We start from the raw sequence: 14541 nt of genomic DNA, 5'->3' as shown, positions 1-14541 counted from the left end.
TGGGTTAAGGATCCAGTGTTGCCATGAGCTGTTGTGAAGGTTGCAGATGCAGCTCGGATCCCATGTTGCTGTGGCTCTGATTTGACCCCTAGCCTGGGGACCTCCATATGCTGCAGGTACAGCCCTAAGCAGCAAAAAAAAAAAAACAAAACTGAACTCTGGAGATTCTTCATATAAGGAGCAAATGGCAGGGCACAAGGCAGATGTGGAGGGAAGTGGAGCACTGCAGCCAGGGGGCCAGCAGGGGGCTCCAGAGGGCCATGTGCCCTTGGGAAGGCAGGGCTGGTGAGATGGTCCCTCTGCCCCAAACCGGGGCGGTCCCTTGGGGTAGTCTGGTCAGAAGCCAGCCTGCCGTCGGTGAGTCACAGTCTAGCAGAAGAGGTGCGGATAAGGACTTGTCAGGAGTGCACTAAAATCAGTCGCAAAAGGACGGACGCAGTAGGGGAGGGCCGCAGGCCAGAGGACAAACTCTAGACCCGCCACTTGGATCATGGAAAAGGCTAGGTCCTTCTCTTTCATAAAGATGTTCTACTGAGCAAAAGAGGTGGCCAGGTGGCGGAGGAGCTCGGTAGGCAGAGGGAAAAATAGTCGCTACGAGAATTTGAGGCGCAAAAGCTGGAGGTACCACCGTGTCCCAGCTCCGGGGAGGAAGGGAGTTTTGTGGCGCCCGGGTAGCGAGGTGGTGGTTGCCGTTGGTCCCCCGCACCCTCCCATTGGCAGCCGCGGGCTGCTGGTGCTGTGAGGAGATGCGGGGAGCGGGTCTTGAGAATTGTTTCACTGTTCACGTGTTTACTGGGCATCAGCGACGTGTCAGGCGCAGTTTTAAAGGCTGAGGACACACCAGTAAGACAAAACAGCCCCTGCTCTCCTGCTGCATTTGGTATAGTTCGTAGAATAAGTTGATTTAGAGAAATAAGTAAATGTACTTATTTACTTACAAGTATATAAAATCAAGTATATAGATTTACAGAAATAAGTCAGTAGCGTCTTAGACGGCGAGAAGCACGGGTGCACAAGGAAAGCTGGGTACAGGAGAGGAGGAGGGGGTGACTGGATGGCGGGGGCCAGTGGGCACCTGGCTGGGGGCTAGCCTTTGAGGCAGAGGGGCCAGCAGGGCAAAGGCCCTGTGTGTGAACACACGTGCTCGGAGCAGCAGGGGGGCCAGCACGGCGGGAGCACAGTGCTTGGTCAGCTTGAGGCAGGGCGGTTGGAGGCCGCCAGAGCCTCTGGGATGGCATTCGCAGGGCAAGATCGGAATGAGAAGGGGGCGATGTGATGGCGCCGGAGATGGCAGGGCTCTTGTCATGGGCACGTGTTTGCCAGGGGCAGCTGAGGACTTCCAGGGAAGCTCAGTCTTCACCCGCTGGTCCTGGGGGTGGGCTGGTGCTGGCATCGGTGTGGGGCGCTCTGTGGGGCCCCAGGCCTCAGAGCGCCTGTTGCGTGTCCACTTTGGTGTGTGTCTAAGCCATGTGCGTTAGCAGGGGCTGTTTGGTCCGTTCCTCACAACAGTGGGGGAGTCACTAGGGTCTGTTTGGGGAGTTTGGGGTGAGACCGTATGTGCGAAGGCCCAGTTGTGGACTAGGAATGAGGAAGGGGCCACAGCTACGGGGAAAGGACGACCCGAGGCTCTTCCCCTTCCCGCTGGGCCGTGGGTGTCAGAAGGAAGGGCGTGTTTCCTTCCTCTTTCTCACTTTTCTGCGCCCACGGATCTTTTCCTGGCGAAGAGGGGGGCCGCCCCGACGGGCCGCGTTCCCCCTCTGCCAGCCCGTCCACCCACCGTGGCCGTAACCCAAGCCTCTCTCCCCGCCCAGCGCGCCAAGGGGGCCTTGCAGAGCATCACCGCGGGCCAGAAGGTCATCAGCAAGCACAAGAACGGGCGCTTCTACCAGTGCGAGGTGGTCCGGCTCACCACCGAGACCTTCTACGAGGTCAACTTCGACGACGGCTCCTTCAGTGACAATCTCTATCCCGAGGACATAGTGGTATGTCTGCAAGGGCTTCGCAGGCATTTGGGGACGGGGGTGTGTCTAGGGCTGGCGGGCAGACTGACCTTTTCTAGCCAGGCCCGTGGTCCCTCCGTCGGTCCCTAAACAGAGTTTGTCCTACTCTTGCCCTGCAGAGAAGGTCGCGAGCCGCTAGGGTACCCTGTTTGCTCTAGAAGCTCGCAGGCGTCAGTGTCTCTGTAGGTCTCTGAGACAAGCTTGTGGTTTAGACCACCCTCGAGGACTCGCTGCTGCAGTCGGGGCGCAGGCTTTAGATCACACCAGTCGCCCGCACCAGCTCCTTTGCTTAGTAGCCGGCGATGGGGGCTCTTGTGCCGCGTGCACTCGGAGCAGACGCGTGGGACTTGCTTTTGGTTCTTTACAGTCGAAGGCTTTGGGGCGGAATTGAAACTGCTCGCTGATACCCCCGGCCTGTCCAGGTATCCACCCCTGAGACCCTGGGGCCCTGCCTGGACTCAGTCCTGGGTTTCCTGGCTCAGGACTCAGGACTCCGTTCACGTTTCCCCCTCTCCGCATCCCCCACGGCCCCGCCTTTTCACCTTGGACAGAGCACCGTTTAGGGGAGTGAAGCCTTTTAAGGACAGGTGTTTCGCACGTTTATGCCACTTTGGCACCTTAGCTGCTAAAAGCACGTTCATCACTTGTAAGGCAGACCTCCGTTTAGTAAAGACGATACCGCAGCAGCGTCTGTGGCAGCAGAGTAGCTGTGCTTTATTAAGCTCTCCCAGTTGCCAGGCACTGTGCTAAGTCCTTTACGTCTCTGCCACTTTTTTTTTTTTCCTCTTAGGGCCTCACCAGCAGCATATGGACGGACGTTCCCAGGCTAGGGATCAAATCGGAGCTATAGCTGCCGGTCAATGCCACAGCCACAGCAATGCAGGAACCAAGCCGCATCTGCAGCCTCCACTCCACCACAGCTCACAGCAACGCCGGATCCGCCACCCACTGAGCGAGGCCAGGGATGGAACCCGCATCCTCATGGATGCTAGTCATTCATTTCCACTGAGCCATGATAGGAATTCCTCCTGTCACTTGTCATGCAACTCTGAGAAGTAGATGGTATCTCTAACTTAGAAAACACTGACCTCAGGACTCTTCAAGAAGTTATTGAGGGGAGGTCCCGTCGTGGCTCAGCAGAAACGAATCCGACTGGTAACCATGAGGTTGTGGGTTCAATCCCTGGCCTCACTCAGTGGGTTAAGGATCTGGCGTTGTCGTGACCTGTGGTGTAGGTCACAGACTCGGCTCAGATCCTGCATGGCTATGGCATAGGTCAACAGCTGTAGCTCTAATTCAGCCCCTGGCCTGGGAATGTCCATGTGCCACGGGTGCAGCCTTCCAAAGCAAAAAAAAGTTACTGAGGACTCTAGAGAGCTGTGTTTTCTGTGGGTTATGCCTGTCAATATTTACTCATTAGAAATTAAAAGGGACATTGAGGAGTTCCCGTCGTGGCGCAGTGATTAACGAATCCGACTAGGAACCATGAGGTTGCGGGTTCGGTCCCTGCCCTTGCTCAGTGGGTTGACGATCCGGCGTTGCCGTGAGCTGTGGTGTAGGTTGCAGACGCGGCTCGGATCCCGCGTTGCTGTGGCTCTGGCGTAGGCCGGTGGCTACAGCTCCGATTGGACCCCTAGCCTGGGAACCTCCATATGCCGCGGGAGCAGCCCAAGAAATAGCAACAACAAAAGACAAAAAAAAAATAAATAAATAAATAAAAGGGACATTGATTTGAAATAATCCACTCTTTAATGAAAAATAACTTCATTTTAAATAAAGCAAAAATACTAAAAGTACCATTTTGCTATAGCTTTGCAAATCTAATGTCATATCTTCAGTTTTGTTGCAATATACTGTTTTGGTTAGAGTATCTGATGGGTAATTGGAAAAGTACGAGTATTGAAATAGCCTTTCGGACGGTTTTGGCTCTTCTGCTTTCGCATGATGCCGAAACCCAGTGCGTGGTGGGTCTGTCGCAGTTCGTTGCCGCGTGGACTCTGAGGGCAGCCGGGCAAACACTGACACCACGTCCGCTGGTCTGGCCCTGAGAGGGGCTCTCTCACCACCGCTTGACTTTTCACTGTCATCCGTGCCGGCGCAGCTCTGCCAAATGTGGCATTTTATGCTACAGTGTCAAAAAAATCACTTTCATTTGTAGCACTAATCTCATGAGAATCTTTCCATTTTAGGGAGCTTCACCCTTATGTGAAACCAGGCTTTTTTCTTTTTTTCCTAAATTATGAGTACACCCTGGAGTTCCCGTTGGGGCTCAGCAAGGTTAAGGACCCCACAATGTCTCTCTGAGGGTGCAGGTTCAATCCTTGGCCTCGCTTACTGGATTATAGATCTGGCGTGGGCGTAAGCTGTGGTATAGGTGGCAGATGCTGCTCGGATCTGGTGTTGCTGTGACTGTGGCATAGACTAACAACTGCAGCTCTGATTCGACCCCCGCAGCCTGGGAACTTCGCATGTCGCAGGTGTGGCCATAAAAAGGGAAAAAAATAAAGTTCAATAAATGAGTAGTTGAGAATGCAGCAACAAGCAGGAGAGCTTAGGGCCGTCGCCTTGGTTTGTGCTGAGGTGCCAGCAGTTGTACCCGTGATAGATCTTACACCCCATCACTGCAAATGTCAACACAGTGAAAAGCTAAAAATGTTTTCATATTACTGTAGGAACCATCATGCCCTGACAGGCTTCCTGTGAGCATCTCAGGAACCCTCCTGAGGTCTGCAGACCACAGCTTGAGAACTGCTCTTATGGGAGGTGAAACCGAGTCTCTTGAGAATTTAAGTGATTCATCAAAGATCACATATTTGACTAGTTAAAAACTCCCACCTCAGATTCTTTTGGGCTCGGGGGAGGCAGAACTCTCTTCTTAACTGTTGAGTTGGTGCCCAGTGTAATTACTGAATCACCTCGTCAGTAGTGAGTCGGCAGTACAGCATGGAGCCATTTCTACTCAGTGAATGAACTGGAGTGTAGAACCTTCTGAATTCTTGTCATGCAGCGGCATGGTGAGAGCAGCGGGGGCACCCCATCAGTTTAGACTCGCTGTCCTGCTCCCCTCTCTGTGTGTCCCCAGGGACCTTCTCCCAGGTCTGCCCCTCAGCCCTTTGACTCAGGGGCCACGAATACGCTCGCAGGCTGGCTTCTTCCCACTAGATCCCCAAGCCCTCTGCCAGGAATGCAGCCGAGACTGCGCCTGCCTTTGCGGTACCCGCTTCAGCAGGCAGGCAAAGTCCTAACGTTTTTCTTTGCCAAGTCGTATGGCACGTGGTCTTTCCTTGTTTTTACCTTTTCCAGTAAACCACTTGCCTAAAACAATTGAGTACAGTTTGAGTATTTCTTCCGGGTACAGCCCTGCCCGCCGTCTCTCAGGGAGACAGCTGAAGGAGCAGGAGAAGGACTCTTGCTTTTCATTGTCACCTCCAAGCAGCAGCTGGCGAGATGCGTGGCTCACTTGGACCTAACAGGCCTCTCGGGGGGACCTTCCTTTCACTCTTCGCCCTTCCTGTTCCCTCAGAGTCAGGACTGTCTCCAGTTGGGGCCTCCTGCTGAAGGAGAAGTAGTCCAGGTGAGATGGACAGACGGCCGAGTCTACGGAGCCAAGTTTGTGGCCTCCCACCCCATCCAGATGTACCAGGTACCCCAGGGTTTTCGCTGGGGGTGGGAAGGGGTGGTGGTGCTTGATTAATTCCCTGTTTGCCCTCGGGGGAGCTGCAGGGTCCGTAACCACCCTTTTCAGAGCTAGAGGCTCCCCTGTGCTCCGTCTGCCAGGTCTGGCTTCACACGTGGTAGCCTTAGCTCAGTTGCTGCGACCGCGGGCAAGGGCCATGGTCGGTGGTGGACCAGGGGGAGAGGCAGGGATGTCTTAGCCAGAGGCCTTCGCTTCCTTGGTAGGTGGAGTTTGAGGATGGCTCACAGCTTGTGGTTAAAAGAGATGATGTGTACACACTGGACGAAGAGCTTCCCAAGAGAGTCAAGTCTAGACTGGTGAGTGCGCTCCGCATGTGCCCTCGGTTCCCGACTGGGAGGGATGGAACAAAGCAAGGATGCGGCCTTTTTTTTCTCCCTTTGGGGGGATTGGCCACAAAGCGCTCATGTGGCTCTGCCTCTTCTTCTGTAGTCGGTAGCCTCAGACATGCGCTTCAATGAGATTTTCACGGAGAAGGAGGTTAAGCAGGAAAAGAAACGGCAACGAGTCATCAACTCAAGATACCGGGAGGATTACATCGAGCCTGCGCTGTACCGGGCCATCATGGAGTAGGTGCTTCCAGCGGCCACGCCACCCCAGCCGTCCGGGCGCCAGCACGCAGGTTCCACAGCACAGCAGACACTTGGAACTCTGACGTCCCTAGACGTGGATTGTGAAGTGAAAAGGAATGAACCAACCAACCTGTCATCTTCTCACCCCACCCTCATCGCATTCCGCTATAGTGAAAGGACAAGCCATTCTTGGACATGTTGGCAGCAGCCGCTGATCTCCCAGCCGACGGGCTGAGCACTGGAACTCTGTGGCTGCACTGGCCCCAGTCTGTAACGGGGTCGACTGTGCCAGCTGGGCCAGATGCTCTGCTTCTGGCCTAGGACTTAGCTTCCCAATGATCACCTGCACCAACGAGGCAGAGGTGCTGGTGCTTGCCCCCTCCCCCTTTTTGTATTTATGTGTGCGTGCGTGCGTGCGTGCGTGTGTGTACACACGAATGTATGTTTGGTCTGGACCAGCTCCTCCCAGCCCCTGGCCTTTACTTTCTTCCTTGCCTATCCAGGGCAACAAAAATGTGAAATTCTGCCCTCAGCTAAGCTGAGTAAGGGCCCCTGGGGCTGGCTGGAGATGGCTGTGGCATCTGTCTGTCCATGGCCCCTCCTCAAGGGAGTGCTGGCAAAGCTGCAGTGATGAGATGCTCGTGAGTTGACGCCACCTCTCTGCCCTCTCTTGAAGGAGAAGATGGGGTGACGTGGGCGTGTGCCCATACAGCTCTAGGCACAGAAGCCTTGTGGACAGTATTAGAGGGTGTGGTGGAGGGTATGGGTGGGGAAGACCCCTGAAGGGGCATCTAATGATGGAAGCAGGCAGAGCCTGGTGGGTGATTCTCTCAACAGAAAATTGCAATCATGCAGGGCTGGGAGGGTTAGGATGAACTGGGGCCACTGGAGGCCAGGGACAGGTTTAGATACGCCCCCTGGTCTGGGAGTGGGAGGGGCTGATTCGGGGTGGGGGGTGGGGGGACTGGAGGGCAACACTGAAGGGGTTAAACAGGCTTTTGCTCCTCATGAATTTGTTTGCCTGGGCCCAGGATTGGAGGGCTTCACACTTGTACCCTGTGTATACAAGAATCAGATTTATAATACTTCCTTGTTTTTTTTGTTACGTATGAACGCTATAAACCAAATTATTTTGAAAACTGGTGCATCACCTTGTCCTTAGCAATAAAATGTGTTGAGCAGAGAACTGGTTGTGTCTGCCCCAAGGAGCCTGAGCGGCCCAGGGTCAGGCCGGGAGTGTGTCTAGTCATAGGCTCTGGAGCAGGGCCATGCGTTTTAAGAAGACTCAGTGAGGCAGGATCTAGGAAGTTCTCCTAAGGCGATGACTCCTGGTCAGGGAGGTCCTTGTCAGAAGGCCGTGTGTAGTGGGACCCAGGGAGCAGAGGCACCTCTGGCTGTGAGTTCCCCCTTTTGCTTCTCTTGCCCCTAGAGGTGGACGAGGTAACAGAGGAAGGACCAGACCATTTGCACCATCTTTAGAACAACTTGATCACTCTCATCTCGGTCCCACCTAACTTAATTGAGCAGATGTGTGTGCCGGTGTCTGTTCCACAAACATTGTGGAACCAGCTCGAAAGAAGGCTTGAAGAACGAGGGATCAACCACCTATTGGGTCCTGAGCTGTGCTGAGCTGCTTGTAGTTGGTGAGATGCCTTCCTGGAGGAAGACCCAGTCTCTTTGCCCCCCCCCACCCCCCCCAGTGAGTTCCTAAGGTCCAGGTGGACAAGGATGGAGCAGTAGCAGGGCAGGGAGGGGCCAGTGGCTTGGGCACAGCAGAGCTTTCCAATTGGTCTTGGACAGTCAGGCACTAGGTCCTGTTTCTTGCCTCTGGCCGGGTGCGGGAGAGTAGGTCAGCTCAGCCACTCAATGCTGCTTTGTGTCCTCGGGCTGGGAGGTGGCTGCCATCTCTGGTGTCTGATTGTGTAGAAAGGGAGGAGCAGGAGATCCTAAAGATAAACATATATTTTCGGCTATGCCTGTGGCATGGGAAGTTCCTGGACCAGGGGTTGAACCCAAGGCACAGCAGGGACAAAACCAGATCTTTAACCCAGTGAGCCACCAGGGAACTCCCCAAAGTTACTCTTTATGCCAGAAAGGGGGTTGACTCTTTTCTTTTCCCAGCATCCAAGGATTCCTAAGGGACAGTAGACAGCCAACCCTTAATGGGTTGACAGGTCCTCTGAGCACACATTTTTGGAAGGAAGCAACATTTCCCCAGGCTTGGCAGGGGCCCACGTCTGACCCACCATCCCCAGCCCTGCTGAAGGACAGGCAGGGGAGGGCCTGTTGTAATCCCAGCAGAGTTCTTGCTCAACTGCTGTTTTTCTAGAAACGCACTTTATCTTTGGTCAGCTGTAATAACCCCCCGGGAAACTTGAGGTTTAAAGAGGTGATGAGACTCCCAGGTCGCACAGAACAGGCCCTCCTGCCTGAAGTCAGGCCCAGGCCTCAGGAAGCTCGCGCCAGCCTGTCCTGGGCAGGCCCCCCTCTCAGAAGCCTTTTTCCTGGGCAAACTGCTCTCTGGTAAGGTAGCGTCTTTGGGTTGACTACCAGGGATAGCCGCCTGACAGTGTGGCTCTTCTCTCCCCTAAATCCCCTCGGAAGGATTACGTTTAAAATTGTGCCCAGTAGGTGGGAGAGATGCAGAGGGTGGAGGTCGAGATCGGGCGGGGTGGTCCTGGGCTCAGATTACAAGATTGCTGCGAGGTTCTCCAGTACTAAGGAAGGGCAGTCGGTGACCGCTGCCGTGCCCCCTTACTCCACGGGATTGGACTGGGTCGCCCAGGCCACGGAGGCTCACGGCCTCGGTCCTCAGCCTGGCTGAGCTGGGTGCCTGCGTTCCTCGGCGTAAAATGACGCCCCCACCGCGAGGGCGAGGAAACAGGCTCTCGAGGGATAGTCCCGGCGGAGAGCGAGCCCCACGGCCGTCTGAGGTCCGCACCCGAACGCGCGCCCTCGGGGTCGTGAAGCCAGGCGAAGGGGGATTCCTCAAGGCGGCGGGATTGCCTGGCCCTCAACCCAGCATCCGGACCGCCAGCCGCCCCAGTCCCGGGGGCTGCGGGGAGGGCCGCGGGGGCGCACGGGTGGGCGGGTTGGAAACCTCGGGGCCCGGGTGCCTACTGGGCCGCTCTGAGCCAGGGCCCGCCCGCTGCTTGCAGCGCAAGCCCGCATTGGCCAGTCCGGCGCCCCGCCCGGCTCCCGCGCGCCGATTGGCCGCAGGTGCCCGACCCCCGGCGAGGGCGCCGAGGCGGAGCGCGGGATTGGTGGTCCCGCCGTCCGCGGTCGCGGCCACGCGCTCCGCCCGCCGCTGCGTCCCCACTATGGCGGCGCCCAGGCGGCCCGCCGCGTCGTGGGCGCCCGCCGGGGTCCCCCGCGGCTGCCGCAGCCGCCTACGCCGTCGCCCCCGCCTCGTCGCCCGTGTCAGGCCGGGCGCCGCCTCCCCCCTGCGTCCCTCTGCGCTGCGGTAAGGGCCGGTCCTGCGCGCGCCGGGGGGACGGTCCCCGGAGCTAACGGTCGCCGCCGCCCCGCCCCTCCCCTCCCCCGCCGTCCGCAGGCCCCGGGTCGGAGGGGGCGCGGAGCCCACGCGCGCCGGCGCTGGCGGAGGAGGGCTCGGGCGCGGGCCCGCGGTCTCCGCGGGAGGCAGTCCGGCTCGGACTGGGGGAGTCCGCTCGCTGGAAGACCTCGCTTGGCCAGGGGCCGCCAGGCCTCGGGGGAGAGGACGGCCGGACCCGGGCCGAGCGGTCTGAGGTCATCCGCACGGAGACCTCGCAGCGCTGCGCACCTTGGCGCAGAGCGGGGACGGGGTCCGGCGGGCCTCGGTCGTGGGGAGAGGGGGGGAAAGTGGAACGCCTGAGTGGGAGTCCGCCGCGTCCGGGCAGCGGTTGTCATTGCTCTTCCAAAGGTTCCGGGGACCCGGGTCGTCTAAGTGCGCCCCTTGCTTCCTTTCCTCTGGCGCTTCTTCCCATTGTTTCCTCTGTGATTTTCCTTGCGCAGGAGATGCCTCGGTGATGAGAGCAGGTTTGATTAGGATATCGTCCCATAAATATTTTGAATTCCTTTTTACAGCAGTGCCCGTTCCTGCGATTCCTCAATAGACCTTATTCATGTTTGTGTTTCCCGAACATGGGAGGAAGGAGTGAGGCTGTCAAGTAAACATGGTAATTAATTGAGAGAGGGACCAATGAAGGCAGATGTTATTTGGTGTTTTGTTTTTTTAAGAAAAGACATACAAACTTTTCTGCGAATACATTTTGAGTTATCTATACTATAGCTAGTTGAGCAGGAAAGTAGACAAAAAGCACTTATTTGATTCCTGAAAGCAAATAGTCCTCCTGGAAAATTCGTGTATTTCTAAGTCAGGATCACCTTGGAATGATGACCGTTGAACTGCTGGGTATGGCTTCAAGTCAAAAGGATTGAAAGAAGGCTGGCACAAAAATTCCTGACCGAAATGGTATTTTCAAAGAGCCTCTTAAAGCAATAGTGGCTTCTACGATTAAAGATTCTTAACTCAAGGCTATTTTGAAGTATTAAGTGATGAATCTCCCTATTTCACATGTCTAAATTTATAACCATGGTTTAATAAAAGTAAATTATTGATGGAGAAAAGAGGTGTGTGTATTCTTCGAGACAGTCGATTTTGGATCATCAGTAAAGTGTCTACTGAGTACATCTTGTGTGCAAGGCAGTGTAACGGGGGGGGGGGCTCTGTGATGTGTGAGACTTGTTCTGATGGGCTGAGGAGATAGTTGTGGGGATAAAGTACACCCTGGAAAAGTGATCACTAATAATGTGGTCTGTAGAATTCCTGGGTGGTAGGTGCCGTGAGAACTTGGGGACAGGAGAAATGCATGTGTTTGAGGAGAGTTTCACAGGGGAGCTGAAGCTCGAGGAGCATCCTGGGCGATGAGGATAAGTGAGGAAACGAGAGAGCGAGGCTGGGAGAAGCGGCAGGGAGAAACTTCCAAAGGCTCATGAACGGTTCCAGGGGCTTCGCATTGAAAAGCAGGAGATAACATCGTACAAAAAAGGCAGGTCGATGCATCACCTTGGGTGGAGCAAGGGATGCTGCAGATGAAGCTGGATCGAGAGCCGTTAGGAAACAGACAGCAGCACTTTATTTGCCCCCGTCACTTTTTTCTGGTAACCTCGGCTACTTAGAATAGGGGTTCTTTCTGCCACCCAGGATCTACACCTCAAGATTTACTCTTGGGGAGTTTCTGTTGTGGCTCAGCAGAAACGAATCTGACGAGCATCCATGAGGTTGCAGGTTCAGTCCCTGGCCTTGCTCAGTGAGTTAAGGATCCGGCGTTGCTGTAGGCTGTGGTGTAGGTCACAGATGAGGCTCAGATCTGGCGTGGCTGTGGCACAGGCCAAGCGGCTACAGCTCCAATTCCATCTCTAGCCTGGGAACTTCCATATGCCTCAGATGCGGCCCTAAAACAGACCAAAAAAAAAAAAAAAATCATTTTTGGCTTTTTTTTTGTTTCTCCCTGTATTAAGTTGGTTGCCAGGTCTTGATGCTACTGCTTCTACACTCTTTCTAGCCTTTGCTTCTTTCTGTTCCTACTGTCATCACGCTGATTTGGGGCCATTGATACCATTCCCTTGAATTACTGCAGAAACTGCCTAGCTTTTTTTTTCCCCTTCCCTTCCCGTCTCTCGTTTGTAGTGTCATCACTTCCAGGTAACTCACTTCCCAGCCTAGACGTTTAATGGCTTCCCACCGTCTGTTGAATTAAGCACAGAAGGCCTGGCCTGGGCAGTATGGGGCAGCTCATTCCTTGCTATTCCTCTCGACTTTATTATATTTTCAAGTCTGTGGAACTATTTGCTCTTTGTGTGTTGATGTTTGTGCTCCCTGTCTTTGCTCATGTTGCTTTTTCTGTTGTAAATGACCCTGTGAGTCTATAATTGTTGCTTCTTACATGTGTTTTGGGGGCCATTTCGTGGGGAACTTTCTTTGTGAAGCTTTTCTGTGCTTTTCTCCTGGTCTAGATGGGGCTTGTCTCTCCCTTGAATACTAGAGTCTGGCTTTTTGCTGCAATTGCCAGCATAAGATCAAAGCGTTTTCAGGCCACGGACTCTCTTCTTCATTATCTCGCACAGTGTCTTGTACGTGGTGGGTACTTGGTGAATATATTTTATATTGAACATGACTTTGAACAGGATGGGTACAAAGAAAATTCTTTGTTCAACAAAACATTTGTCTTAAAAATCCGTAAATAGAGTTACTTATGTGAGAGAATTCCTTATCGAGAGAGCTGGTACATTGGTCTGGATAGCTTGGATTAGCCTGCGTCAACAAAACTCTCAAGACTTCTGTGCCTCAACAGAACAAAAGTTGACTTCTCATTCATGTCACATTTCCAGCATGACTGCACAGGTAACCACCACTCAGGGATCCAGGCTGATGGAAACTCCATCTTTTTTTTTTCTTCTTAGGGGTGCACCCTCGGCATATGGAAGTTCTCAGCTAGGGGTTGAACTGGAGCTGCACCTGCTGCACCTGCCAGCAATGCCAGATCTGAGCCACATCTTTAACCTACAGCACAGCTCACAGCAACACCAGATCCTTAACCCACTGAGCAGGGACAGGATTGAACCTGCATCCTCATGGATACTCGTTGGGTTTGGTTCTGCTGAGCCATGGTGGGAACTCCGGAAACTCCATGTAGACGTGGTGTTTCTGTGATCACTTTTTTTTTTTTTTTTTTTTTTTGGCTGCACCCAAGGCAATGCAGAAATTCCTGGGCCAGGGATTGAAACCAAGCCACAGCAGTGGCAAGGCCACATCCTTAACTGCTAGGCCACCAGAGAACTCCCTCTGTGATCATTTTGGCTAAGTGGAAGATGGTGATCAAAGGACCCTGGATTTTAAAGTTTTTGTCCGGAAGTGGCACATACCACTTTCATTAGCACATCATTGGCTAACGTGAGTCACATGGCCATGCCTAATTTTAAAGACGGGCAGGGAATTGCAGTTTTAGCATGTGCCTGGAAAGCATAGGGGCGGGAGTAACTGTTGGACAGCTCTAATGACGGCTGCATCTTCTCTGAGTCTCATCGCCTGTGGAAGATGAGATAGCAAAATCAGATTGGCTACTAGAGAAAAGCATATTGCCAGTAACAAAAAACAATGGCTCTAACTAGTCATGAAATGAGTGTGGGTTGGGAATTCCACTACAGGCACTGTAATGCTCGCGGTGTAACAGACCAGGTCTGTTGATACAAGGACATTTAGGGAGTTCCTGTTGTGCCGAAGCAGAAACGAATCCGACTGGTATCCATGAGGATGTGGGTGTGATCCCTGGCCTCACTCAGTGGGTCGGGGATCTGGCGTTGCCGTGGGCTGTGGTGTGGGTTATAGACACGGCTTGGATCTGGCATGGCTGTGGCTGGCAGCTGCAGCTCCGATTCGACCCTTAGCCTGGGAACTTTCGTATGCCGCAGGTGCAGCCCTAAAACAAATAAAATTAAAAAGATAGTCAATGATTTTCCGGTCCTAGCACAGTCGTCCCCGAGGGCCTCACTGTTTTCCAGCGCCCTCAGTGGCGAACACAGGCGGTGTGCTAGGTGTCCACAAAAAGCTAAAGCATATCCAAGATACTCAATTTAAGAAGCCAGGAAGTGTGTAGTTACACAGATTATATTTTTGCTTGAATGGTTAAAATAAAAAGGCTCCTACTTCAACCTCATTGGTTTAATTGAGTTTAAATGAGTCTCTCAAATTTTGATATTTGAGGAGGAGATTGCACTTTCAGCAAAGGAAGTGAAAGAATGGGTTAAAAATTGCTTCTGCCACTGATTATCTGACATCGGCAAGTGTGTTATTCTTGAGTCCACGTTTCCTCATCAGTGAAATGCGTGGGGTGGTTCTGAGTTCACTTTATGTGAAGTGCTTTGCACAGTACCTGGTTCAGAGTAATCCCTCCTGATCAGCAGCAGCAGCAACAGCAGCAGGATTTGAAGAAACTTTAGAAATCAGGTAAGGAGATCCCAGGGAGGGAGGTAGAAGGATTCCCCTAGATTTTCCTACCTTGGTTTTCACATTTGTAAAATGCAGATAAAAATCGCTACCTTGAAAGGTTGTTCCAAGAATTTGAGCACATAGATGTAAAAATTGTGATCCTGTTATTATTAGATACGCAAGGGACCTCTTATAATCAGAATAATAGTTTTTTGGGAGTTCCTGTTGTGGCATAGTGAAAACGAATTTGACTAGTATCCATGAGGTTGCAGGTTCGATCCCCTGGCCTTGCTCAGCGGGTCTGGC

General features: G+C 53.5%; 2 protein-coding genes across 19 annotated transcripts in view; both read left to right on the top strand.

Annotated features, from left to right (window-relative positions):
* Nucleotides 1-7447, top strand: part of KDM4A (lysine demethylase 4A) — a 44366-nt gene extending 36919 nt beyond the window's left edge. For both annotated transcript variants that reach the window (XM_021096835.2, XM_021096836.2), the window contains exons 19-22: nt 1812-1982; nt 5524-5643; nt 5901-5993; nt 6127-7447. In XM_021096835.2, the coding sequence (XP_020952494.1) occupies nt 1812-1982; nt 5524-5643; nt 5901-5993; nt 6127-6267 (525 nt within the window). In that variant the 3' untranslated portion in view covers nt 6268-7447. The remainder of the gene's footprint in view (nt 1-1811; nt 1983-5523; nt 5644-5900; nt 5994-6126) is intronic.
* Nucleotides 7448-8649: 1202 nt separating this feature from the next.
* Nucleotides 8650-14541, top strand: part of ST3GAL3 (ST3 beta-galactoside alpha-2,3-sialyltransferase 3) — a 231182-nt gene continuing 225290 nt past the window's right edge. For 15 of the 17 annotated variants that reach the window (XR_014804992.1, XR_014804991.1, XR_014804989.1 and 12 more), the window contains exon 1: nt 9573-9729. The gene's annotated coding sequence lies outside the window, so the exon portion shown is untranslated. Of the gene's footprint in view, nt 8790-9572; nt 9730-14541 lie in introns of those variants that run through there. The other 2 variants (XM_084958571.1, XM_084958565.1) reach the window with 2 other exon arrangements.

This window comes from Sus scrofa, chromosome 6, assembly GCF_054392235.1.
Source record: "Sus scrofa isolate SSC_HxYL_T2T_F1_AM1 chromosome 6, Sscrofa_HxYL_maternal_Yorkshire_Landrace_v2.0, whole genome shotgun sequence".
In the NCBI taxonomy this organism is placed as follows: Eukaryota; Metazoa; Chordata; class Mammalia; order Artiodactyla; family Suidae; genus Sus; species Sus scrofa.
Note: the sequence above shows the minus strand (reverse complement) of the source record. Positions and strands in the feature narration are given on the sequence as shown.